Consider the following 27323-nt stretch of genomic DNA (forward strand, 5'->3'; position numbering starts at 1 on the left):
CAGCGTTCAGGCACACCAAAGATGGAAGGTGCCATTTTTTTTGCCAGAGGCGTTGCCACACGTGCTGCCTGCACTGCCCTGCCCCGCCACCACCTTCCTGGCCCTGTACTCACTCGTCCGGCAGCCCCAGTTACAGAGGGGAGTGGGCTCATTTTCCAAGGCTTTTTCCTAGGAAAAGGGGGATCATGGGGTGCTGAGCCCAGCTGCAAGCCTGTGTTCAGGGAGACACAGGTCTCCTTAGGTGGTGATGCCTGCAGCTGTCCCCGCCAAGGGGCATGAGGAGTGGGGGGACTGGCACATGGGTTCTCATGCTTAGGTGTAGAAGTGCTTTCAAGAGTGGGGCTTGATCCCGAAGTCTTTGCTCAGGGATATGGTAGAGAGAATCCATCTGGGGCCTCTAGAAGGACTTGCAATCTGGGAATTAATAATGACAAAAATAAAGCAGAGCTTGACTTCAGAAGCTTGTCCTGCTGTGGCGTTACTCTCCATCCTGCTCTGCCACCCAGTTTTGAGCTCTGTGCCTGCACACTGAGCTTGGGGAGGGTGTTTGCTGCACTCCAGGGAGAGGGAAATGGAGCTGCAGGGCTGGGTGGGGATGACATGGTGGGGGGGGCAGAGCCCGGCCACGGCTCTGCTGGCAGCGGCCAAGGTGGGCTCCCACCGGCTAGGCCAGCTCCTCGGAGCAGGACGGGGAGGAGGGCAGGAGGCGCCTTGGATCTGGAGGACAGGTTTGGGGGCCAACCCCTAATTAAAACCTTTTGTATGAAGTTAAAAAAACTCCATTCCGTGTCTGTTTAATATTTAACAGATGCGGGGGGGGGGGGGGGGGGGAGATGTGAACACAACTGCAGACGGAGTTTTGCTGATGTGCCAGTTATATTGCAATCAGATATTGCTTAATTAGTATGCAGAGCGAAAACATGCCTTCAGATTATTTATTACAAAAAATATATGGGGACCCACCCCATTTTCTCCCTGAGATGAAAACTTTTTGCAAAGTTTTTATGCCCGGGAGTAACCTCCCGCCCTGCAGTACTGCGGCTGGCCGGGGGAAGAGGCAGCGCGGTGCCGCCGCCGCCCGCGGAAGGCGGCGCGGAAGGGCGCGGAGCGGGGCGAAAGGGGGCGCCTGCGCCTTTAAGGCGGCGGCGGCGCGGGGGGCGGCGGAGCGGCGGCTGCCGATCGCTTCCCTTTGATAAGGTCCTGGCAACTCCGTACGGCCCCGGGATGCCGAGAGGAGGGGGCAAAAAAATAAATACCTCACCCAAAATGTAATTATTTTATTTTTCTCACGGATGGTGGCCCCCGCCCGCGGGGCAGAAGCTCCCCCCGCGCACGCCTCACCCCGGGGATGCCCGGGGGCGGGAGCCCCGGGCGGGGCAAAGGCTTGCTCCCCCCGTTTCTTCTTCTTTATTTTTAAATTATTTTATATTTTGGAAGCCTTTTTTTTTCCTCCTTTTTTTCTTTTTTCCTCCCCCCCGTCCGCAGCGCGGCGGGCGGCGCGGAGCCGCGCTACCGCCCTTGCAGGACCGCTCCGCCGGCCTCCGCTTTGATGCGCGCAGCGCTGGCGGGGAGAGCCCGGGGGGGCGGGGAGGGGCGGGGGCGGGAGGGGGAGGAGGCGGGGGAGGGGCCAGCGCTTTTGTATTTAAAATAAATAAAATAAATAACCAGGGGAGGGAGAAGAGGGAGGCGCGGATCGCAGTGGGCTCCTTCCCTCGCAGCCCCCCCCCCCCTCACCCCCCCCCCCTTCCCGATGCTCTCCGATGCGGTTGCACCGCCGGGGAGGAGAGGAGGAGGAGGAGGAGGAAGAGGAGGAAGGACAGCGAGGGGCGCGGGGGGAGCGGGGCCAGCCTGCGCGCTGCCGGCGGCGGAGAGCGGCGGAGCCGCGGGCGCGCAGCGAGCTCCGGCTCCGCGGTGAGTGGCAACTTCGGGGGCAGCGGGCCGCGCTCCCGGCGGCCGGTTGCTTTTTCAATACTTTTTCTTTTTTTTTTTTTTTTTTAATTTTTTAAACAACATTTTTTAATTCATTTCCTCCTCGCCGGTGCGCGCGCCTCGCGGTGCCGCGCTGCGCGGGCGCGGTGCCTCCGCGGGCGGCGCGGCGCGGCCGGGGTCGGCTGTTGCACCGGGCTCGGAGGATCCAAGTCGGTCCGGACTTTCTCCCCCCCCCCCCCCTTTCCTTCCACCCACCCACCCCCCCCCCCCACAGCTCCGGCTCCGACCTCTCTCCTCCCAGCCCGTCGCCATTTCTGGAACAGGTTTTTATTATTATGATGCTGATTCCGCACGCCGGTCCAGCGGCGGGGAGCCCGGGCGGCTAGGGCCGCCGCCGCCGGGGGGCTGCCGGCCCCGCTCCCCGACCCCCCCCCGCTGCTCCTTTCTATATATTTCCCTCTTCCCGGGGCCGGGTGTGATGGCTCCCGGCCCCGGGGGGGCGGCGGGGGGCCCGGGACGCCCCGCTGCGCCCAGGTACGGCCGCCGCGCCTAAACACCCCCCGCGAATATATATTTTTTTTTTGGGGGGTGGGGGGTGTCCTTGCTCCAGCATCTGCTTTCCGCAGTGGAGCGCCCCAAAAAGCCCCGCTCCCGCGGGGGTGCCCCCCGTGGGGGGGACGCACCGGGGGACCCGTCGCCCCCGCCTGCGCGGGGCTGCTGGGGCGCGCAACGTGCGCGCAGGAGGAGGGCGAGGGGAGGGAGCGGTGGGGGGGAGGCAAATGGAAACCAGATGCCGGGGCAGGGACGCCCTGTGCTGCCGAGGGCTGCCGGGGGGGGCCAGGCTGTGTGCCCCCCCGTCCGGCCCCCCCGCTCCGGCCCCGCTAAAAGTGCGCCGGGAGTTCAGCGGAGCGGGTCTGATAGTCGCGATCGGGCTGGCGATAGAGCCGCGCTCCCTCTGCCCTGCCTTTCTCTCGCTCCCCCTTTCTTTCTTTCCTTTTTTTTTTTTTTCTTTTTGAATGTGAAGAGTTGAAAAGCCTGTTTACTTTCTGTCTTTGATGTTGGAAGGATCTGGTTTTGATTAGATCAATACTCCTTTTTTCTCCCCCCCCGCTTTTTTTTTTCCCTTTGCAGAGAGGAGGCTCAGAGGATCCCCTGCTGACTCCAGGCAGAGGAAGGCAGAGGCACAGGCAGCTCCTGGAGGAACTGGGAGCCCCTCTCCCCATCTCCAGGAGCCATGAGCAGCGCTGTGGTCCTCACCCACCTCCCAGACCCCAGCAGCAGCTTCAGGGAAGACGCCCCCCGGCCCCCTGTCCCGGGGGAGGAAGGAGAAGCACCATGCCCGCAACTCGCCAGCTCGTTTCTCCCCAAAAGCCAAAGCTTCAAGGCCATGCCGGTGCCTCCTGCCCCACGGAGGAATGAGAACGGGCTCGGGGAGCCTGAAGGCAGCGCATCTCCAGACTCCCCTCTGGCCAGATGGACCAAATCCTTGCATTCCTTGTTGGGAGATCAAGATGGTGCCTATCTTTTTCGGACCTTCCTGGAAAGGGAAAAATGTGTGGATACCTTAGACTTCTGGTTTGCCTGCAATGGCTTCAGGCAGATGGACCTTAAGGATACCAAAACTTTAAGAGTAGCCAAAGCTATATACAAAAGGTACATCGAGAACAACAGCATCGTCTCCAAGCAGCTCAAGCCTGCTACCAAGACCTACATAAGGGATAGCATCAAGAAGCAGCAGATAGATTCTATCATGTTTGATCAGGCACAGACTGAGATTCAGACTGTGATGGAGGAAAATGCTTACCAGATGTTTTTAACTTCTGATATATACCTCGAATATGTAAGGAGTGGAGGAGAGAATCCTGCTTACATGAACAGCAATGGACTGGGGAGCTTAAAAGTTGTCTGTGGCTATCTCCCAACCTTGAATGAAGAAGAGGAATGGAGCTGTGCAGACTTTAAAAACAAAATCTTGCCTTCGGTCGTTGGACTATCCAGCAAGACGTTGAGGGTTACAGCGAATGTCAGAGCTACGGAAACGATTGAGAACGGATACAGGTAAGGGAACCCCTGGAAACTGTGCTTTGTTTTACTTTAAGGACTTTGAGAGCGCCTTTCGGAGGGCTGCTGGGTGGCGTGCTGGGGAGGCAGCAGGGAGTCGAGGGGAGGCTGGGCTTCCCGTGGGGCTGGGAGCACGGCTGCTTCCCCCCGCACCTCCAAACGCTGGAATTTGGGGGGTGTTGGCTGGCTTTGGGTTTTTTTTTTCCCCCTCTGTACAGAGGAAAACAAGATACTGTGCTCTAAAGCCCTATTGGCTCTTTCAGTTCTCTTATAGATCAAAAACTTCATAGCAACTATGTCCTCCGGACATACGTTAATTACTGGTTCAACTTTCAAACCTATTAAGAGCAGTAGTAGAGTGGATCATATAGACGCATGAATAATGTAACCTACTAGTTCCCCAAGTCCACCATCAACCAGTGTTTAACTATGTTGGTTATGTGGGAAGCAATTGTGCGGTCGTGGAGGAGGAAATGTATACACTTATTACATCAAACCCTGCAACTTGCACAAAATCTGCTTTTATTTTGACCATGTGTATGTGTGATCTACAGCCTCTCCCACCCTGTTGGGTGTTGGTGCTGTGTCAAAGCCGTTTAGGGTGGCGTTGAGCCAATGTGTACAGGAAGGAGGATACTTAAAATTGAGTACTTAAGGTAATAGAGACACTCCAGGTACAGAGCAATAGTAGATCTTTGGTGCTCTCCTGTTGGCCGTGTGCTCAAAGTTAAACTCATTAAAACGTGGTGTGTCTAATGGCAGCTCAGGAGGATGCAGGGAGTGTTGCGTGGTGGCAGGGTCGTCTCGTGCCCTTGTCTTGGGGTGCGTTGCCGAGTCCTTCTCTTTTGTTGGAAATGTTGATGGCACAGCTGTGTGAGGGTGAAGAAAGTAAGAGCCATCTCGAAGTGACGGGGGGGATGGGAAAGAGACTCTGATGAGCAAATGATGAGTTGTATAATCCTCTGAAAATGTATTCTTTCCTCTCCCCACCCTTGCCATAAATGTGGATTGTTGAATCAGGGCTGAGAGGAGAGGGCTTTGCTGGCAGATGTGCGTTCTCCTCTGCTGGCCCAGGAGGTTGGGGTTTGGTACGGTGAGTGTTTGACATCTCGTTTACAGGAATTTTGAGAGTGCGTCTGTGATTCATGGACATCAAAGGGCATCAGGCTTCTCCTGGGGAGGCTTTGCTGGAGCGTGTCCTCCTCTCCTGCCCTGTGGAGAGCTTCCAGCTGTGCCGGGCTTCCCGGTGCTGAGCCGTCGGGAGCTGGGAGGGTCCTCTTGCCTGAGGGTGCTGGGGAGCCAGGGGCCTCTTTGGTGCTCTCCCTCTTGTGGAGGCCCTCCCTGCCAGCAGAGGGGTGCTGAGGGCTGCTGGGTGTGGGTACAGACAGGAGGGATGTGCTTCATCCTGCTGTGGCCTCTGGACCTCTCCTGCTGGGGGGCTGCATGGGGGGGCAGTCGCTGGCAGCTGGTCTGTGGAGGACTTGGGTTTTGGGATCCTCATCTCCTGCCTGAATGTTACTGTCTGAGCATCTGCTGTTCTCTAGAACTTGGTTTGAACTGCTGCCCTTCGCTTGCTTTCCAGGAGGGGGGATGTTTGATGCTTTTATCTCTCAGCCTTTGTTGGTATTCAGTGCTGGAAGGGCTTGGCTGTAATGTTCTACCAGAGCTGCAGGCCCTGCTAAAAACCCACATGTGCCTTGTCCAGGAGAGCTCTCGCAGAACGGTGGCTGCTTGCCTGATTAGTGCTGGGTTTTTTTCCTTCCTTTTTTTTTTTCTCCCCCTGATTAATGCAACTGGCTCCTTGCGTGTCAGATCTACCCTCCTAGGACATTAGGTAGTGCATTTTGCTTTGATCACCTTGTGCTGAATTTCCAGGAGCTTTTGCTCTCCACGGGGCCAAGACATCTCAATGCAAAGAGAGGGAAGGCAAGCTGAGGTGCTTCTCAGTTCCTCCCTGAGCTATCCGTTTGTGAAGCCACTTGTGCGTGCATGTGCTAGAAGCTGATGAGCATATGGATGGGTTATCTCTCATCACTCAGCGTTTAGGATTGCATTTAGTATTGGAGCTGAAGCTTGCAGAAAGTCTTTCCTGGTGAGTGGCCAAACCACACCTCCCTCCTTGTGTGTGTGATGGAATTAAAGAATCTCTGCTCAGTGCGTTATGGTTTGGAAGTGCTGTGCAGGCTCTTGCCATTTGCTTGGGTGGGTTTCAATGTGATTATACCACCAAAATCTGGGAGCTGGGCTCAGCACACCTGATGGCGGGAGCAGAGCAATCTCGGGCCAGCCTGGTATTTGGATGGGAGATCACCTGGAAATCCCAGGGCATGGAGTCGAGGCCAAAAACATGGCAAACGGGATACCACAGAAACCATACAAGTTGAAAGACTTTGGCCCCAGGATCAGTGATGGACAGGAACAGGAGAAGTCAAGTGAAAACACGGTGTTTGCACCTGACTGCAAAGCAGGCGCACGCATGCAAACTGCTGGTTGTATATTTGGAGCCTTAATACAGGGAATATTTTAAATGTAGAACCTCCCTCTTGTCCTTCAAAGCGACTCCCCTCCCCTCTAGGTTGTGGTGTGGTTAAAACTGGCCTCCCCATGCTGTGCTGGACCTGGCCCCATGCTCCAGGAATTCCAGCTATTATTTATACGCGCTTCTAAATTTATCATGCATGAGTTTGTGTACACAGAGAGTGCTTCTTCCTTTGCAGTGCCGCCGTGTAGCGTGGTTTTGTTCAGTCCAAGGTGGACTCATCTGCCTCCCATTAAGCTCTAACATCAGTGGGACTGGCCTTGCTTTGAGAAGGCTGGGGCTTGCAGATGGCCTTCTGCCGGCTCCCAGCGCTTCCTGGCCTTTGAAAGGACCCGCCGGTGGAGCTCCGTGTGTGTGAAGTTATTGGAACCAAGTTTGGCTTCAATTATCAAAGTAAATGATGCCATTGTAAAGCTATGCTTGAAGCAGTGTTCTACAATTAGAGCATGGAAGCTGTGATTAACATAGTTTTGTTAAAATATACTTTTTTTTCAGGTTTGTGCATGCGTGGTTTTTTCCTTTTTTGTTTTTAAACCCATGATTGCCCAGTGATGTTTGTCCCAAGAAAATACTTAATGAGAGTCAGTTTTGCATCAGAATGCTCCTTGTAGATTTTCTTCTCTCTCTGTATAAATCTGTGGTTTGAACTGCTGGAGCGCTTTTATTTCTAAGAAGCAGTGTTTGCCACTAAAAACCCCACACTCTGAAACTGCACCTTCATAACGGGGATACAACCAAGAGCCCCTGAAATTCTCGTGGTGTTATAATACCTCTGATGTGCCCATTGCCTAACATAGCATATAGAGAGTTACATGCTGTGTGTCATCGCATCAAGATAAGAATAGGCTGAGAAACATCAGACATTCTCCTTGAAGCTCCAGAGCAACTGCTACCTGACAGCTGAAAACACTTTGCATATTGAGTTTGGAGCTGGGGTGTGTGTTAGTGTGTGCAGCATCTGCAGCAGGAGACCACCGCTTTCCACTGGAATTTAAAACCCTCGCAGGCAACATGATGCATCTGGGTGCAATTACTGTAGTAAGGTGGTCAAATTAAAACAAAAAAATTTAAATGTAGCAAAACAGCCCCCATTGGTTTTCTTAAAGGATGTGGGGATTTCAGTGGGGCGAACTTTAAAAATATGTAAACTTTGGGGAATTTTTTTGTCCATGAGGTGTTGGTAGGTGAATTGGTGCTGCGGTCCAGTACTGATGGGAAGATGAGTTAGTTCTGGCCACTTTCTCTAATTATATCTTTCCAAACACTGTGTGTGGACACACCTCCTCTCCCTGTGCCTTATTCATACGTACCCGCTGCCTCCGCCCCCACCCCAGCCTCTCCAGCAATCCTGTCTGCTGGACTAGGGCAAGTCAGGCCCCCGGGATGCAGCCAGGGATGACACAGACACCTCCCAGCAAGGTGGTGGTCCTGAGCCTCGTGATCCTTGGATCCTCCTGATCTCAAGACCTGAGATGGCTTCAAATAGTTATAATAGTCGACCCTTATGTGGGCAACCCAAAAGCCCACCAAGGGCCTAGGAAGGGTCGCTTGGGCTGTACATCCCCCTGAATCAGTGGAAGACTACATGCTTTTTAGAGGAACTTTCTTTGTAGTAGTAGTAGGATAACTTTGCTTTCACCCACATGTGGAATTAATTTATCTTTGAAGATTTAACTTCTTTCCTGTGGCATTCCTTGCTATCTTATTTTTTTTTCTTCTTCTTCCCAGCTATATGTTTTTTAACATCTTGATCTCCCTATCAGAAATGCCTTGGCCTCCTTCGGAAAGGAATGCAGCCCCGGCTGGGCTGAATACCTGCCTGCAGCCAGCCCCGCGCCTCTCATACCAGAGAGGCCTATCTTCCCCACCATGCTTCCCCCTCCTTCCACCACCCCCCCCCTTTTTTTTTTTTTTCTTTTTAAACTTAAGCCTTTGTGGAGGCTCCTGTTTTTGGTGCTGGCGGAGCAGGAATGCGGGGCGGCGGGGCTGTGGGGTGCCTGGTTGTTTGAGGGATGGAGAGGGGGTGGTGGGAGGACATTGCTGCTCACTTAAACCCAGCTGGTCCCCTCCAACCCCTGTGGGGGCAGGGAGGTGGAAAGCCCATTAAAAAAAAAAACCTGCCGAGCCTGCTGCCACATTCCTTAGGCCCCCAAGTCCTGAGTAAGTGGCCCTAATTATTAAAATCAGCAGTCCTTATCAGATGACAAGGCCTTTTGCTTTGATATACAAAGGCAGAAGCTTAACAACCCCATCTTTCCCTGGAAGAGGAACAAAATGTGCACCTTAACATGGAGCTTTCAAACCTCCCTGCATAATCCCCTTATCGCCTGCTGAAGATATGTATATTGATCCTGGCTGGGAAGTTGGAGTAGTGGGAGGTAGTGGAGAGAGGGACGCCCAGGTCCCCCCGCCCTGCACGGTTACCCTGCCACGGTGACCCCCCCACGCTCTGTCACAGCCCACGAATTTTTCACGTGACTGCTCCTGGGTGCTCTGCTCAGCCATCCAGGCTGGGCTTTGGGATTGCTTCTCCAAGCAAAGCCAGAGGTGTTGGTATCGGTAACCCACATGCTCATTAATGCAACCTGCAGCTCCTGTCCACACATCCCCTACCCTCCTCTTCCCCACCCAGTTCTGTGCACAAAACCACAAGTTGAACAAGTGGTAGGTTCTCCTAAAAACTTTTTATTTGACGTTTTTGTAGTGCCAGGAAGATGGCACCCATCTTTGGGAGGCCAACCATGAGACAGCAGATTTCAGCCCCGTCCGTGCCTCCCTCTGACACATGGTGGTCCCGCTCCAGTCATTTTAGGAAGTTCTCTTGTTTCAGGTGACGCAAATACTGTAACTTTAATTCCCAAAGGGGCCCTAAATCCTGTCTTCAGAGTAGACTTAAGCATCAGCTGGTGCCTCAATGGCTTTCAGTGGGACTTGAGCTATGAACTTTTTGATCTTTTTGCGTGCTGATGCCAACAGCAAAACTGCTGACCTCAGCAGTGCAGCATCAACCTTTAATGTCTAAGTTTTTGAAGGTATCGGTACGTAGAGGTGCTTCCTGTGATTTTCTAAAGCGCACTTCCAGTGCTAAAAGTAACATCTTTAAGGTTGGACTTTGAGTGAGTTTAGACAGAGTGTGTTGCTGCTGGTCTGAGCAATGGATGGTTAGTTGCTTCTAAAGAGGTGGAGCGTGCTACCATGGAAATGGTGTTTTTCTCTAGCCCAAGACTGACTGGTTACTAGATTCATGTTTTTCTTGTCCCTAGGTCCTTCAAGAGGAACGATCCCATTAACCCATACCATGTGAATTCTGGCTATGTTTTTGCCCCAGCAACCAGCGCGAACGATAGTGAAATCTCTAGTGATGCCCTGACGGACGACTCCATGTCAATGACGGACAGCAGCGTGTGAGTATCTTGTGTTGGCTGGGTCCTTTTGGCATGTGTCATCTGTGAATCAGCTGCGCCGATGCACCATGGGGGCTTACGGGAATGGTCCAGGGTCATCACCCTGCTTTTGCTCGCCGTTGACTAGGGACTGCCAAAACTGAGGTGTGGCCCCAAACCGAGAGGTAGCAGGGCATGGTAGCCTCGCTCTTCATGCAGTCGCCGGAGGCATTGGATGGTGTGAAATAATGAATCCCTCTATTGCCATTTTGCAACTGCAGCTGAGCAAACATGTTTTCCCCTATGCTAATGGTGCTGCCTGACTAACCCAAGCAGCATATCTCACTGAGCCTTTGTCTTAAGGCCAGGCTTCCTTAACTAGTTATCAGTCATCAAAGAGGAGGAGATTACTTCCTGTAGGAAGTACTTTCTGTAATTAAGGTTCATCATTAATGTCAGAACGTACATTAATAGGGCAAGTGACCTGAAGGGGCAAATAGCTGCTCGTCTAGTGTGGCTGGGGCAGTCTTCAAAGAGCCATTTGAATGGAGCTGCATGGATCAGGTCTGGGTGTTTCAGGAGCATAGGGATGAGAGATAATGCTGTGGCTGAGCCCAGGAATTGCAGGATCTGTCTTTTCCTCCTGACTCTGCTGAGAAGTGTGCAACTGGGAGCAAGTTGTTTGACCGTTCTTCCTCAAGTTTGCTTTCCCCAGCAGGAGAGAAGTGGTGCTTTTGTGTTTGGGGGTAGAGGAGACAGTAGGACAGGCTCAGTGCTCCTAAGGACCGTTTTCTTCAACTGGGGAGAAGGCAGATGTTGCCAGTTGCGCTTCATGATCTTCGCTTAAGTACACCTGCCCACTTGTAAACAGAGTGCTGCATTCTTGGTCTTCATCTCATAGGTGAAACTTGTCTGGTCTCTCTGTCAGATGTGTCCAGTGATTACTGCGTACTCCTCGGAGGGGTTTGCAGGCTGGGTTTTTAAAGTCAACAATGCTGTGAGGTGATGCACAACAGAAAACAGGATTTACCAAAAATCCTCGATGTGTAAACAGAAGCTTTTTTTTTTTAATGCACATGTGTATTTTGAACTGATATTATGGAAAAAAATAGTTTGTTGTCCCACCAGATTCCCTTATTGAACAATATTGGCATTAAATAAAAGAGCTGAATCATAGGGTGACTTCTTTATTTCTTCTTACTGGCTCTGGTTGTATGTGATCATGTGTCAACAGAGCATTCATTGGGTTAGTCATTTCTGGACCAGTGTAGGGTCACTTGGGATTCACAGGGCTAGGATTATACCCTCTCTTCACAGCAATGCCAATTGTAGGCCTTATACAGATGAGAGCACTGAGTGAGAAATAAAGTGCATGGTGGATGAAAGGCTTAACTGAATCGCTTTCAGCCCATTGTTAGTCCAGGGGAGCTTAACGGGGATGAGAGGGCAGCAGCCCGCTTTGAAATTTGCTTGAACAAGTGAATAGGAGCTCCCCATAAAGCAGCGCGTGAAAGGAGCCTGCCTGTTTTTTCCTGCCGTAACAATAGCCTGCGCAGGCTGTGAGAGTTTGGGGAAGCTTGGCTGATTAAACTGCCCGCAGCTCCAGGTTGGGGGGCGGCGGGGAGGGCCGGGGCGGGAGCGGGACAGCGGAGGTTGGAGGAATATTTCCTGCTGCAGAACCGGTCCCCCGGGCATCCCCAGAGCCATGCTCCCGTCGGGCCCAGAGCAGGCAGGCACGCCGGGATGTTGGGTGTTTTTGGACGTGGGAGAGGTAAATTGGCAGTTTTGGAGGCTGGGCTTAAAGTTAAGGCTGATGTAAAACTTCCTTTGCAGAGGCAATGGGTTGCTGCCAAGATTGCAGTAAGACGTGTGGGATTCGCAGCCTCTCCTGGCACCTGGCTCTGCTGGTTGCCGAAGATGCTGTAAGGGTGTTCGGGGCACAAACCCGCTGTGCTTTCACAGGCTGAGCCCAGGTGCTCTTCTGTCTGCAAGGTTTTAGCCGCCTTTGACAGAGGACCTGGGTTTATTCTATTTCATCAGTGCGAATGCAAATTAGTTCTTTTGGCTTATATTGGTATCAACTGAAGAGGAAAAACTTGTTCTGGAAAAGTCTGTCAGACATAGCAGTAAAGTGACTTTTTTAAAAAAATAAATCTAAATCTGAACTGTACTGGAATTAGGAAAGGTCTCCGAATAATGCACAATCTGCCTTATTTTTTATTGTGGATGCCAGGGATCAGTCTGTCCATATATATTTTGTAATAGCCACAAAGGATCATGCAAATTTATATTTCCATTTCTTGATTGGGGGGGAGAGGAAAGGGGATTTTTTTTTTTATTTGCTTATATCTTATTTATGGATTTACTTTGGACACAGGGGAATGCTGCTGAGCAAACTTCAAATATTACCTTATCTTACAAACCAGGCTTTTGATGTTGGCAAGATCAGAGGCTTGTTTCAGAGCCGTTGCCAAATGAAGATGGGAGTGAATGCATATGCGCATGTGTCTGATATTTCAAAGCAGCAGTAAAACTACATTCAGGTTAGGTCAGGCACATCTGAGTCAAAAGGCTAAGATAATTGGCTCAGCTTAAATGGCAGCTGACTGGGTAGAAGACTTCAAACTAGTGTTTCCCCCAGAAACAGATTGGCTTAGCCCCAGCCTGGTTAGCCGAAATGTTTATAATTAAACTCTACTATTTAGTGCCTAAACTCTGTAGCTCTTCAGCTCGCAGCTTTTAGTAGCCAAGAAAGTGAGTGCAAATGTTTGCTGCTGGAGCAAGGGGAGAGGTGGCACCTGGAGAGCTGGGCTTAACCCTTGTCCTGCCCCAGAACCTCTGGCCAAGCTCAGCCTTTTCATTTCAAAGGCACTTTCTCCTGGTCTGGGGGGTCTGCTTCAGTATCCCCCGCCCCCTGTATCTCTTGCTGTACTGAGCCGAGCTCCAGCTCCATCCGTCTGTCCCTCCTGCAGTCAGGGATCACCCGCTGGTCACCCCTTCAACCCTGGCGTCCTCTTTCCCCATTTTATATGTAAGGCCTAGTTTAGACAGCCCTCATCAAAGTCGCTGTAAAAGTCCCTCCTCATTCCCCAGGCTTACTTTCCCGAGCTGTTCCTCAGCCTTCCCATCCCAGTGAATTATCTTTTTGGTTTTGGTGGGGGTTTTTTGTGTTTTTTTTTTTCTTGTTTTGTTTTGTTTTGTTTTGTTTTAATCTTTTTAAAATTCCGCACGTTGTTACAAGTTGTAAAACTCTTCTGGCAAGGCATGGCTGTAGAGGCAGGGAGCAGGACGTTTGGTGTGGGGCTGTCCGGTGCAAATGGAGTTTTAGAGGGAAGGAGCAGCCTTCATACTGACCTGAACGAGGGCAAATCTTAAATAAAGTGAGAAGCCATGTTGTCGGGTCAGTGTTGCTTTTCCTCCTCAGTTCTGAGCCACCCTGCCTGGGAACAGCGTGAGTCCCTGCTTCTGCTCCATAGCCTGTTCCAGGACTGTCTCTTTGGGCAGAGAAGGTCCCCTGGAGCTGGGAGCATGGGGACACCCCACGAGGAGATGTGCCTCCAGCTCGGTGGCCGGAGCAGAGGGGTTGGGGATGGCACCTCGCGCTTGCAGACCTGGAGGGAGGTGGGGAGTGCAGGAGGGCTGCAGGGCTCCTCATTGTCCCTTGGTCGTGCCCTCGGATGCCTTTTGTTGAAGGCAGAGACCTTCAGCTGCTTCCCTGCTCTTCCCCGTCTGGCCTCTTGGGTTGCCATTTATAGATGACACCTCCTCTCTCATTGAATATGTTAACGGGATTAGTCCTGTATGTATGCATGCCTGTAACGTGCTCATGCTGGCATTTTTGCTTACCTTTAAAATACCTATTTTACTGGTTATTCCCTATATTGAAGGCCTTCCCTAAGAGACCCATATCTCAGTAAGCCTCAGTTAACAAATGCTTCTCTGAAGGTATGGGTGATTTGGTTTTCACCTTAGATTTGTTTGTCCCCCTTCATGCCCCAAAGCTACAGGCATATTACATGCCCCAAGCCCTGTTGCCCCATGGGTTTGTGGAGCAGAAACGCTTGGTGGCCAGCAGCGGCTGCAGTTGGTGGCCATGGCTGGCTGTGATGGCCGGTGTGTGCTGGGCTGCTTCCCCAGAGAGCGCTCCTGAGCCCCATGGTGTGCAGTGGGGACATTAGGACAATTAGCTCTTTTCACCTGTAATGTAATGTGTGTTCATGGACCGTTTCTAGAGGAGGCTGATGTGCATCTTGTGGCATCAGGGACTTTCTCTGCGGTTCCAGTGTGCTCTCTTTTGTTATAAAGATTTTTCCAAGTTTTTTAAGATGAAATTGTTCTGATCTTTCACTTGGGGCTTTGCAGCTTAATCTTGCTCATTAAAACAATTTAATGGCAACCAAGTGCTTTGGCCAAGATCTTCACAAAGGCCTGCAATAGCGTGCTTCGAACCTTGAGCGTGGAGCGATGGCATCTAATGCCCTCCTCAAGAGAAGGGACCTGGTGTCTCCGGGAAGGCATTCCCTTGCTCCTTGTCTCCAGCTGCGTGCCCAAACCACGTCGATGTGTGCCCACCTCTGCCGCGGGAGGTGGCACGCAGGGATGCCGTACCATGTTGGCTCCTCTGGCAGCAGCACGGGGCTGCCGCTGCCTGCTCGGCCGCCGCCGCTCCTCCTTGGGCAGGAGCTATTTTCTCTGCTCAGGAGATGAGTCAGGTGTGGGGGCAGGTGGATGAAAGGGATGGGACTGGAGATCAAGGTTATTCAGCCAGTCTGAGGGAAGGGGTGGAATTAGACATTCAGGATCTCCAGGCATGCTCTTCCGGCTGTCCCCAATGTCTGTAGAAGGCCCTTTAATCCTAACTGAGGTAATTTTTTGTGTGGCTGGATGAAAACACCCCAAGTTGCCTCAAGCGGGCTGTGCGGGGGGCTATTCCCACCAGTGCTCCTCACCCGATCTCTTCGCATGGCTCCCTGGCCGTGAGCTGGCGTGGCCGAGGGGAGCAATGTTGTGCCCAGAGGGTATTTGCTCTCTGGCTTTGCTCATGCCTCGCGGTGGCCTGCCTGGGCCTGCCAGCCTCAGGGCAGGAGAAACATCCCAGGTCTTCAGTAGGGCAGGAGACAGGGAGAAGCCTTTTCGTGGCCATCCGGCTTCACATCATCCATCACTGTGCCAACGCTCCATAGGGTGTTTCAGAGTTTGAGGAAAGTTGTGGTCTTAGAGAGCACAATTTGGTGGTGAAAAAGCAACAACAACAACAAAAGGCAGAAGCAGAAACCTAGCATTGGAACAGCCTTTCTGTAAGATGCCTCAGAAGTGAAGGTGGTGGGATCTTTGGGCGTCTTCCCGTGCAGAGTTGCCTTCAGCTTGCTTTTCAGCTTTGGCTTAATTACTGCACATCCATGTAGATGGTGACACCGACACCTCCCAAGCCGCCAGATGTTTGAAGCTTCAGGTGACGTCCAGAGGGCTCAGCACCTCTGGGAACACGGGCCTGTGGCGTGCCTGGGAGGTTTCAGAGGTGAAGGAGAAATTAGAGAAGGTTAGAGCATGGGGAGAGCCCCGACTGATGGTGACCTCTCTTCCGCGTACAGAGATGGGATCCCCCCGTACAGGATCGGGAGCAAGAAGCAGCTCCAGCGGGAAATGCATCGGAGTGTCAAGGCCAACGGTCAAGTTTCTCTACCTCATTTTCCGGTAAGTTCAGGTGGGAGCTGCAGGGTCTGGGTTGGCCGTGGGAAGAGCTGGGTCTGGGAACAGGCACACGTGGAGGGAAGCGGGCAGGGGAGGAGAGTGTTTCCATCCCTACGTGATGCCAGAGAAGAGATGGCAGGAGCCATGTGTTCTCAGCATCCTTGTGAAAACCTGCATGTGTACAGTCACATTTTGGTCCTTCCCTGAAAACCAGATGCTAACTAAGGCTTCTCAGTGGCACTGAATTTGTCCTCTGGGTCTAAAGCCAAGCAGAGATGCCCCAGTTGGGTCTAGTGAGAGCCTTGGCTCTGGCCACCACCGCGACACCTCCACCAGTGCTGAGCAGACTGGGGCATGGCCTCACGCGCATCACCGGTGGCCTTCGAAAGCACACCATCTGTAAGCTGGCAGGAAGCAGGATCTCCCAAAAGAGACATTTGCAGCACATAAGTGCCTTGCTTTGAGGGGATCCGATTCACGGTGTCGCCGTGCTCTTGAAAATTAACTTGCTGAGTTGCTAATTCAGTTGACTTGCAGACTCCTGATTCCTACAGTGAATAAACTGTTTACACAGACAAGTAAAAACCTATCTTGTCTTGAGATTAATATGCTGAAGTTCCTCTTTCTGCTGTCTTAAGCAGCAAGAAATAATAGATGATATTTCTTGGAGGGGGGGTGGTGGTTTATGTGGTTTTTCTTTTTGGTATTTTTTTTCCCCCCTTCCTCCCTAAAGAAAGTTCTATAGCCTGAGCTTGTAAATTAGATTATTTTGTCCCAGGGCGTGCAAATCGACTTTCTCTGTAAGGCAGTGCTTTGATCAGGGACTGAATAGAGCCAGCTTGTGTAAGAGTGACAATTTCCAGCAGAGTGGCCTTTTTCTACCCTCACATCATTTCTGGAGCTAAGTGGTTGCCGGAGAGAGGCCCCACCTCATCTGGTGGGTAGTATGTGAAAGAGTTGGCAGTTCAGCTTTCTGCTTTTGGGGGGGGGGAAGAGGGAGAAAGAGGAAGAGTGGGGCTGAGGAGTGGGGTGCGTGGGGGTGGCAGGAGAGAGGGCAGAGTCGGGTGGGTGGTTTCTTTTTCCTCTTTTTTTTTTCCTCCCCTTTTCCTGCCATGTTTGCTTCTTTTGGCAGAAATTCGCGTTTTGCCTTTTTATATTCTGCACTTGATTTGGAGATGTTCCCTTTTTCCCTTGATAGATCTGCTTGAGGCAGCCAAGCTCAGCAGTGTAGCACCGCTAGCCTGCAGCAGCTTTCTTCATTTTCTGTACAAAGAGATGGAGGGGGGGGGGAAGAGATCTAGGACACTGTTGAGACAACACTACCTCAAAGGTGCCCAGTGTGTAGCCAGGAAATAAATTACCAGCACTTCTCTGATCTGCAACCGTTTGACTTCTTTTTTTTTTCTTTTTCTTTTTTTTTTCTCCTTTCCCTTTTTCTCCCCCATCTTATTTTTTTTAATTTCCAACTCCTTTCTGTTTATACTCACTTTATTCCTTGAGTTAAAGTCTCTCCCTCCCACCTCAGAGGTTTTTTGTTTTTTGTTTTTTTTTTGATGTTTGACAACAGTCTTTGAAGATTTTCTACTTCAGAGTAGCTACTGATGGGCTGGTTGTACTACAGAGAGAACAAGCGGGGTTCCTCAGAGTGCGACCAACTGCTCCTGCCGAAGGCAAACGCTGGTGGGGAGGATGTCACTCCATGAGGCCACAGCACTAGCTCATAAAAATCCAGAGCAGACCATGCCTAGTTGCGGTCGTCTTTTCATCCAAACATGGAGACACAACAAGCGTAGCGGGGCTGGCGATGCCGCTCCGGCTAAGCGCCCGCGCCGCCCGCTAAACATGCCTTGTGCCTTCTGTCCCCGCTCCTTGTAGAGGACCCACCGTCTTCCCAAGGAGATGACCCCGGTGGAGCCAGCTGCCTTCGCCGCGGAGCTCATTTCCCGACTGGAGAAGCTGAAGCAGGAGCAGGAAACCATGGACAGTCTGGAGGAGAGGCTGCAGCAAATCAAGGAGGTAGGAGGATTAACCCTCCTGGGGCCGGGCAGAGCTTGCTGCGTGACGCACGGCTTGGGGGGGTGGGAGAGGGCCGTATCCTGCCTGGGGGAGGAAGGTGTTTCGATCACACTGCAGTTCGCGAGGCTGCGTGGGTGACATCCCAGCACATGCTTCATTGGCTCCCTGTCCTCTTGCATTCATTCCTTGCTATCGTTTGGCCGGCAGGACGAGGAGAAGGAGGGCTCGGAGCTCCCCACCAGCCTGCAGAGCAGTCGGGAGATGGTGAACCCCCAGCATCCGCAGCACCCGCTCTCACTCCTGCCCACCGGCAGCTACGAGGAGGACCCCCAGGCCATCCTGGACGAGCATCTCTCTCGCGTGCTGAAGACCCCCGGCTGCCAGTCGCCCGGCATGGGCCGGCACAGCCCCCGCGCCCGCTCCCCTGACCGCCTGCTGACAGGCAAGCTGCAGCCTGGCATGGCCTCGCCGGCAGCGTGCGCCTTGGTGGGTAAGGGATTCATCACCAAGCAGACCACCAAGCACGTCCACCACCACTACATCCACCACCACACCGTGCCCAAGACGAAGGAGCAGATCGAAGCGGAGGCGGCTCAGCGGGTGCAGTGCTGCTGCCCGGCGGGCAGCGACTACTACTGCTACCCCAAGTGCAAGGGCCACCCGAAAAGCACGGACCCTCCTCTCCCTCCGCTGGAGCCCTTCGGGTAAGTCATGAGCATCTCTCTCCATCGCCCCCACCCCAAACCATCACCCCATCATCCCTCTGTGATGGGGCTGACGGGGACAGCCCCGCAGCAGCGCAGGGGGCTAACAGGCGGCTCGTGTCCCCTTCTCGCCATCAGCAGGACGGGGACGCTGCCGAAGAGGCCGGGCAGAGGAGCGGAGAGCGTCGCCCTGCCGGCTGGTGACGGGGGGCTGCCCGGCCCCGGCGGGGTGCAGCTACCAGGGGGCGAGGCGGACCGGGCGCAGAACGTCTGGCAGTGGATGCTGGAGAGCGAGAGACAAAATAAGCACAAACCCCATAGGTAAATATGCAGCTGTCTACAGCAATATCACTCCCGGTAAATATTTATATATTACATGGGCTGTCTATTTTTACAATCGCTAAAAACAAATGAGACTCTTTGCTCCTCCGGTTTAATATAAAAGCTGTTCCGCAGAACCAGAAAAACCACAAAAATGTCATGTTTTTGGCAATAAACCTCCTTTCATGTTATGACAGACTTTTGAGAGGGAGCGAGCAGAATAGGAGCTGCTATTAAAGTCATATTTTCCAGCTTTTCTAACCCGACTTCTTCCCCTCCCCAAGCACACAAAGCACAAAGAAGGCCTACAGCTCCGACTTCGCCAAGGGGGCCCCCGGCCGCCACCACCCGTGGGGGACCGGCAGCCACCCGCGCGGGGTGCAGCCCGCCCACCCCTTCGTCCAGGACCCTGCCATGCCGCCGCTCACCCCACCCAACACCCTGGCGCAGCTGGAGGAAGCGTGCCGCCGCCTCGCCGAGGTCTCCAAGCCGCAGAAGCAACGGTAACGGCCGTGGGAGGGATGGTCCTGGTCCCGCGGTGGGGGTTTGGGAGCAGCACGGGTAGGAGAGGTTTGCTTGGTGCTGGTTGTGCTCATCTTCAGCCAAAGCTTGGGCTGGTGGCGGGCAAGGCTGTGGGTGAACGCGGACGGTGTCCGCCCCATGTAGGTAGAGGGTCAGCCATGGGGCCGGGACCGTGGGGACACGTGACGGCACGGCTTGGCCGAGCCCCAAGGATGAGCCTCCTTATTCCAACCCCACCCTACCCCGGCGCAAATAGTTTGAGTCCTAGACTATTACTTCCACTCTTTTGATGGCTGTAATTTGCCCATTTTTCCTCTGGGACGGACTCCAGCTACATACCAAGTGGAGAATTGGACTGGTTATCGTTCATTTGAGTATGGGAGGATAAATTAGCCCACAGCATTTTTAATTTTTCCTTTGATTGTTTACAACATGTGAGGGTTGATACAAAGAGCGAACTTAACAACCCACAGGAGACTTCAATTAAGAAGATTGTATTTCAACAATTTTTTTTTAAAAGTGGGTTTTTTTCTCTTTTTTTTCTTTTCTCCTTCTTCCCCACTTGCCCTCCCCCTCTCCACTTCAGATGTTCAACCTCAAATCAGCAGAGGGATCGAAACCACTCCGCTGCCGTTCAGGGGGGTAACACCCCTTTCTGCAATGCAAGTCTAACGACAGAAGAGTGAGTATTGCACGCGCGTAAAAGGATTGGGAATTATAGATATATAATAATTATATTTTCATTAAATGGATGGCATTTTGAAAAGAGAGGAAATTCTTACGTCTGAAATTTTGTCTTTCAAACATTCTTCTTAAAGAACAAAACATTTTCAAATCTTGTCTCCGGCTCTTTTTAACTTGCATTCCTGTAAAGTGGACAAAGATTGGATTAGTCTAATTACAGGATGGTTCTTTTAACAAGAAATCTGCTACAGAGAGGTCTAAAATGGCCTAAATAATTAAAGTTTTCTTTCTTACCCTCTTCATCTTAAGCAATGAGTAATGTTTGAAGTCCAGACTGAGCCACCTGACTAGAGCCTTTCATTTTTAATTGGTTGACCTTAAGTCCACCAGCTGTCTTTGCTAGCAGCTTTTTTTCTGAAGCCACTCTACAAAGACTTAGAACAAATTAGGAAGACTAAATTACTGCGGACTAACACTTTGTGACCTTTTGACATGCCAAGTGTACATTGACTCACAAGCAGTTGTAGATTTGTCTGCGTGGTATTCACTAGAGCATTGCCATTTTGCTGGGTAATATTGTTTTAATTATTCTTTAAGAAGGGTTTCTGAGTGCAAATGGCAAGATCCAGTTCATTTTATCCTCACTGGGAAAAATAAGGTTACCTGTGTACTTCAGGTGAAGAATCTGGTGGTGGTTTTGCTTTGTTAGCTGTTGGTGGTTGCAGGTGGTTTTGTGCATGAGAAGAAAACTTGGCAGGTGCTTTGCATGAAGGCAGATGAAAAGAGCCTTTTAGAGTCAGAGGTGTACAATACTGGGGCTCGCTGTAGAGGTTAGCCCATGGTGAGCCCTACGCACGCTCACCTGGCCTGCGGTCCTGCTCTCACGCTTCCAGCAAGCACCCAACCTCCATCCATGAAATGGTACGAGGTCTCTGCCGCCCGTGGCTGGGTGCCTTGCGGCGGCGCGATTCCCACCGTCACAGCAAACAGGAGCTGGTGTGGGCGCCCAGCGAAGGGCTGCGCAAATGCAGCATGACAAATTCACGGCGGGTACAGGAATATCTGACTTTTCGGGTCACACCCAGGTTATTTCTGACCGGTGTTACGTGTGGCAGAAACACTGCTGGATTGAGTGCGGTGAAATGGCTTGTTCTCAAATGGAAAAATAGAGGGGTTTGTGTGTGTTTTCTGTTTTTCAGTCACAAAGAGCCAAAGAAACTGCCAGTTGTTCACACCTCTCAGTCGAGTGAGTTGGTTGTCACCTATTTTTTTTGCGGAGAAGAAATTCCCTACAGGAGGATGTTAAAGGCCCAGAGCCTGACACTTGGGCACTTTAAAGAACAGCTGAGCAAAAAGGGTAATTACAGGTAAGAATGTGTGATTTGTCTGTTCTTTAGTATATTCTAGTAAGGCAAAAAAATCGGCAGATATTTTTCAGGTCTACTCACAATGACACATTTATGTTGCTTTTCAGAGGCTGTAGATCTTATTATTTTCCCACTCAATCCAAGAGCAACTTGGAGGTGGAGAAAGAGACCCTGAGCTGCAGCTTGGCTGTGGGGCCACCTCCTCTCCATCTCCCTCCCCAGCCTCCTCCCCCAGTTGCATAAGGATGCCGGCTGGCCGGCTTCGTGCTCCCACCCTTGTCCAAAAAGCTTGAATACCAGGAAGAGCTGGGTTGGCCTTGTGGCAAAGGCATGGAGCGGTAGGGTTTGCATTCCAAACTAGGGTCAGCATTCATCTTGGTGCTGGCCTCCTGCTTTGCCTACTCAGTTAATTTTTTTTTTCATTTTTAATTGTTTTTTTTTGCAATGGTGTGGCCGTAAATGTGGTCAGTGAAAGACTGGGATGTTGTAGCTGCGTGGATGTGTAGCTGAGGTGCATCCAGTGCACTTTTCGTTAGGGAAGAAAATCCTCTGCCCTGCAGGGAGAGCTCGCCCAGTGATACCAAGTTCCTCCTCAGGAACACCAACAAACCCTGCCTCGCTGGTTTCCAGGGCTCAGCTCCCAGTTTAACCAGTTTGCTGCTTCCCCTGCTCTTCTAGCTGCCGTGGCAATAGCTTTGCATTGGCTATTTTTGCCTCTTGCCCAGTGGATCTGGGCGCTGGTGGGATGATCTGTTGGCCAAGTCTCTTGCAGGGTGAGCAGGAAAGGGAAGGTCCAGCTTTAAGTTTTGAATTTGCACTGAATTTGGTGGTGCTTCAAAGAGCCAGAAGGCTTGTCCTGTAACTGCCAGCCTCTGCTGTAACCTCCAAATGGTCATTTGGGTTTGGTATGAGGACTTTTCCAGCTGGTGCTCCAGCACTGGCCTGTCTCTAGCTTTGGAAAGCCCACCTATGCAGCTCAGCAGTAGGTCACCTAAGGGCACGCTCAGGCTGGGGGATGCTGCGCTGGGGTCTGTTGACGGCTGATGCGCAGTGGGGTTGGGGCTGAAATACTGCCAAGCCATCCTCAAAACCATCTTCACAGCCCGCCCGGCTGCCATCAGATGGCAGCAACCTGCAAGTACACCCAACCTGGGCAACCCCCCAGGAGAGGTCCCTGGGTTTCTTGTGCTGTTGGGCCATTTTCCAGCCCCTAAAGCCTCTCCAGGCCCGCTACCCTCCGCCTCTGGCTGTTGCAGCCTCGTGCCCTGGTGGCAGACCAGTTCCCCTGGCCTCCCCACTGCTCTGCCACTGCTCCAATGGCTGTGTAGTCCTGGTTTTTTTTTTTTGTGTGTGTGTGTGTCCCAAAAAAACCCACTGTTTTTTCTTTGTTTGTTTTCTATGACCTTTTTTTGTGTGATGCCTGAGTGCAGGAATAGGCTACTAAAACCTCTGTGGCCCAAAAACCCCTCCAGGTGCAATTATTTGTGCCTTGTCAAACTGTAATTACTTTAGAAAATGTTTTTAAGTGACTGACAAGGATGAAACAACATTTTGCTTAGATCTCACCCCTTTACACCTGGGTAAAGACAATACAGAAATTTATAAAAGGAACTTGGGTACATGCCCAGTATTTTATCTTGCACAGACACAAGGTGAAACTAATTACACAAATGTGTGTACCTCCAGGGAATCATTTTGATCTAAGCTTTGACTTTTGGCTGGACTTTGAGTGGAACTGCGGGTGACCTTCAGGGAAGAGGTCCACAGTGCCCAGAGTAGCGTGTGTGTTACGGGGAGGCACTAACTAGGCTGCTTTGGTCACATCTGGCATTGATTTCTTTTTAAGGCACATTTAATAAGCATGTCTTTGAAGCCGTTGCCTTTCATTTAATGCACAAAGACATGCAGAAATGCTCCGCTCTCCAAATTCTTTATTGATTGGATCAGTTTGCGAGGCGGGTACCTCGGGCTCCCGCGATGCCAGAGCCGTGCGGCTGGCCCCGCCGTGGGGCAGCCGTCGGGAAATCGCCGCTTTGCTTTCCTCCCCCTCCCACCCCCCCAAGAAAAAGAAGGAATTAAGCAGTGATTTAATACTGATGGCGTTAACAAAAAACAAACATACACGCACCAAAAAAAAAAGGGTGTGTCGGGTAATCTGAAGATGGCAGCGGTTCAAAACAGAGCTGTAACGCCAGGCCTGCTCGCCTCGATTGGTGCCAGATGTCCCAAAAATTAAAAAAAAAAAAAAAAAAAAAAAAAGGAAAGCTTGCCACAGAAAATATGTTTCAATGGAAAGCCCATTTCTGAGCAAATAAGAGCAGAGTGACTCGTTTGAAGATGTTCTAGGGAAAGAGGTTTTTCTGCTTTGCCTCCTCTTTTTCTTTTTTTCCCCCCCAACCTTTTTGCTCTGAAATACGGTTGTAATTATGGAAAAGGTCATAACGTGTTTTCTCAAATAAAAATTTTGTAAACACAGCCAGTGCTTGGGCTTGTGGAGGAAGTTATTGGGAAGAGCGGCTGATATCTGGAGAGGAGCGGAGAAGGGGAAAGGGAAGAGAAAGTTCTTTGTAATTCATTCAAACTTTCCTTGGGATTTTTTGGTTTTGTTTCAAGGCTGCTGGCCCGGGGAATTGTGGCCTTGACCTGCAGCATGAAAGTTGGTGGGAGTTAGGCCATTGACTTCAATGAGTGCGGGCTCTGAAGGACTTAAATAAGATGTTTTTCCTTGCTGAGCCATTAAAGACGCAACATGTGTCAGCTTGGAATGACTTTACAAAAATAAATCCTAACCATACCTTGACTAAATGGAGCTGGTTTCATCTCTTTCACTAAAAAGCCAGCTTTTATTCACCAACCAAAATAATTTTAATGTACCCTAAAATAAATAGATTTGTGGGCCGTTGTTACTGAGTATTTTAAAAATGTGTAATAGAAGAGTCACTAAAAAAAAAAAAAATCAACTTCTAAGACCCTGCCGTGGCTCTTTCAGTTTTAATAGCAAAAGTGAGCTTAATTTAGTCTCCTTTCCCATCCTAAAAAAAATAATAATTGCAAAACCCTTTCCCCTAACAAACATCTGCCAACCCCAGTTGTCTGGAAACTACAGGGGAGGGGTGTGGGAGGGGTTAATTTTTTTTTATATATTTTTTTTTCTTTGTAATCCATCTGATGAAGGTTTTTCCATCCCTGGCGATCAGATGGCAAAGCACTTTTCCAAGGGAGCAGGCATGTCCGAGGAGGTGTGCGGCGGCAGACCGACAGGCTCCCTAAATGCTACCCCTCTGAATGGAAGCCCTTCATTTGTGCATATGCAATTAAGCAGCCTTAGAAGGAAGAAAGCTCCAAACGGGATAAAAGGAACCTTTAATCAAGAAGCTGAACGGTCTAATTCAGGATAATAGAGGGGTCCTTACTGTTTGACACAGGAGGGGTGGGGGTGCTTTTTGTCTCTGGGAGCGTTGGCTTCATGATCTAACGACCCGGAGCAAAAGAGCAGGAATGCAGGACACTGCTACTTGACCTCCCCGTGTCACGTCCCGCCGGCTGCGCCAGGGCTGCTCTGCGCCTCTGACGCTAGGAAGCATCAGGAAACAAATACAGGAGTTTCTGTCACTTAAAATGGATATGTGAATTAGGCATTTGGTTGTTCCGTATGTGAGGCTCCCGGGTTTGGGGTTTTTTTCAGTAGGAGTACCGCAGAGTTTCAGCTTTTGCGTTGCAGGAAGCTGTCATGGTTTTCTTTTAATCCATCTGTATGCCTAAAAAGCCTCTCCTTTTAATAACAGTTGCTAATTTTAATGTTGGGCTTCAGCTTTGAAACAAGAAAAGACATGAAAGAAAGAAGGTGGGGAGAGAGTGGAACCTTAAGACTGCTTTGCTTTGAAATTCTATTTATTTACTTTTTAAATAAGATATTTGACCAGAAATCACTGTGCTTTCTAATTTTCTTTACGGCTAAGGATATCCACTGCCAACACGTGTCATTTACTCACTGTAGAAGCTGTTGTCACTGCTGAGGAGCATGCACCAGCCCTGCTCCCTCCGTTCCAGCGCCATCCCTGCAGCCCTGGGGATGCTTTCAGGTCACTGGACCTGAGCAGCGCAGCCCTGAGGTTTTCCTGGCCACGCTGGGCTCTGGAGGAGCACCCTAGGAGGGAGAGAAATTGGAAATGTTGTGGTTAAAAGAACTGCCAAAGCATCCTTTGCTTTACCTTTTGATTTTTAACTGTGTTTTAATTCTCCTTACCACAGATACTACTTCAAAAAAGCAAGCGATGAGTTTGACTGCGGTGCGGTGTTTGAAGAGATTTGGGAAGACGAAACCATCCTGCCGATGTACGAAGGAAGGATTCTTGGGAAAGTAGAAAGGATCGATTGATGGCATCTGTGTTTCTTAAGAAAAGTTAAGCTAGAAAAGTCTTTGGACACACACAGTAGTGATGACAAGGAGAAAAAAAAAACCTGAAGGAAAGTTTTGAACCAATGAAGAAAAAAAGTTAAGTCTATGAAGACTTTGCTGAATTAGCCTTAGAGGAAAAAAAATGGCATTTATTATTCATGAGTTGGGTACTGAGATGATAAAAACCCTGAACTATTTATTAAAAACATGACCACTGTTGGCTATTGGAGATGCAGACCGTGTTTGAGAGACTTCCATACATAATATATGATTTCCTGGGGATCTGAAATCTATGGACTAAGAGAAACTGTGTATAGCTTACCTTAACAGTAATCCTTATTGATATTTATTGAACAGTCTGTTTTCCCTTAAGTCCAGTTTTTTGGATATGCTGCTTTAACAATGGAGAAGAGAGGGGCTGGGAGGTGGGGTGATGGGAAGAAGGATTATTTTATTTTTTTATATTGTTCCCACTATCTAAAATCTAGGAGTTTGGCTATGAGCGCATTCATGATTACTTTTTTTTTTTGAGGGGGAGGAGGGAAGAAGTGACGCTGTGCCCAGTATTTCTCCAAGTCAAGATAAAACTTTTCTAAAGAAATAATAATAATAATAAAAGCCAAAATAATTATACTGTCCTGCCCATTCATCTAGAGACCGGTGCATTTTAATCTATGCTGCTCTAATTTGAAATAAAGGTCTTAAGCGTTAAATATGTTAGATGCAATATAGCAACAGCAACTTGTTATTTCGTCCATGGATTTCTGTGGTGTGAGGATTTTGCTGTGCTCCTGTCAGGGGTGAGGGTGCCGTGTGGTGCCCAGTGCCTCTCTCGGGTAAGGTAGAGCAAAACCCTGAGCCTGGGAGAGCTGTAGAAGAAGCCATCCAGTTCCCATTGCCATGCTTAGCACAGCAACAGGCCACGTTGCAAAAGCCAGATTAAATGTATTCCACATAGATAGCTGATTTTTTTGTTTTTTAGCCATTCTACTTCAATGTTAGCACCACTTGTACTCCAACGACATGTAACTACGAGGGGCGAATTTTCAGATCGGTGTGGAGCACGTGACTCGTCATGTGATGGGGTTTGGGTGGGTTTTTTTGGTTGTTGGGTGGTTTGGTTTTTTGTTTTTTGTCTGTTTGGGGTTTTTTTTTTGGCCTTACCGTCACAGCCCCGTGTTAGCCCGTGGGAGGTGTGGGCAAAGGCTCTCTGCAGCCCTTGGCAGAGCGTCGTGTGTGTGCGTGTGCGCTGGGACAGAGCGACCCTTTCCCGAGAAAGACCTTGCATTTCTACAGTTGGGTTTTGTGTTGATTAAGTTAATCTGTGCATTCTGTTTGCCATTGCTACTTTCTGTAAGTCTGTATATATTGTAGAAAATGTATGGTGAAAATATTAATACACTATCTCTAGTGTTTTTAAAATTTAATCAGTACAGTACCTGTGCCTGCATGGTGTTACGAGACCATGCGTCGCCCTATATTCAGGGTTCAAGCTTTCCCTTGTTTGTTTAAGGGGTTTATGTATAAATATATTTTATGCCTTTTATTACAAGTCCTGTACTCATGACTTTTGCCATGGCATTTTGTTCTACTTATACTGTAAATTATGCATTATAAAGAGTTTCATTTAAAAAAAATTACTTGGTACAATAATTATTGTAATTAAGAGATGTAGCCTTTATTAAAATTTTATATTTTTCAAATTAA

General features: G+C 50.3%; 1 protein-coding gene across 3 annotated transcripts; it reads left to right on the forward strand.

Annotated features, from left to right (window-relative positions):
- The first annotated feature begins 1727 nt into the window (after window positions 1-1727).
- On the forward strand, window positions 1728-27323 carry AXIN2 (axin 2). Of its 3 annotated transcripts, none has more exons than XM_064467524.1 (11): window positions 1728-1911; window positions 3061-3987; window positions 9793-9933; window positions 15504-15606; window positions 17479-17619; window positions 17827-18323; window positions 18462-18644; window positions 18929-19147; window positions 19753-19848; window positions 21050-21217; window positions 25469-27323. In XM_064467524.1, the coding sequence occupies exons 2-11, from the start codon at window positions 3164-3166 to the stop codon at window positions 25593-25595; spliced, it is 2499 nt and encodes an 832-aa protein (XP_064323594.1). In that variant the 5' UTR covers window positions 1728-1911; window positions 3061-3163; the 3' UTR covers window positions 25596-27323. The 3 variants fall into 3 exon arrangements, with proteins under 3 accessions (XP_064323594.1, XP_064323597.1, XP_064323595.1); XM_064467527.1 differs by having other exon boundaries at window positions 18465-18644; XM_064467525.1 differs by lacking the exon at window positions 1728-1911 and adding an exon at window positions 2278-2463.

The sequence above is a fragment of the Phalacrocorax carbo genome, chromosome 16 (genome assembly GCF_963921805.1).
Source record: "Phalacrocorax carbo chromosome 16, bPhaCar2.1, whole genome shotgun sequence".
Lineage (NCBI taxonomy): Eukaryota > Metazoa > Chordata > Aves > Suliformes > Phalacrocoracidae > Phalacrocorax > Phalacrocorax carbo.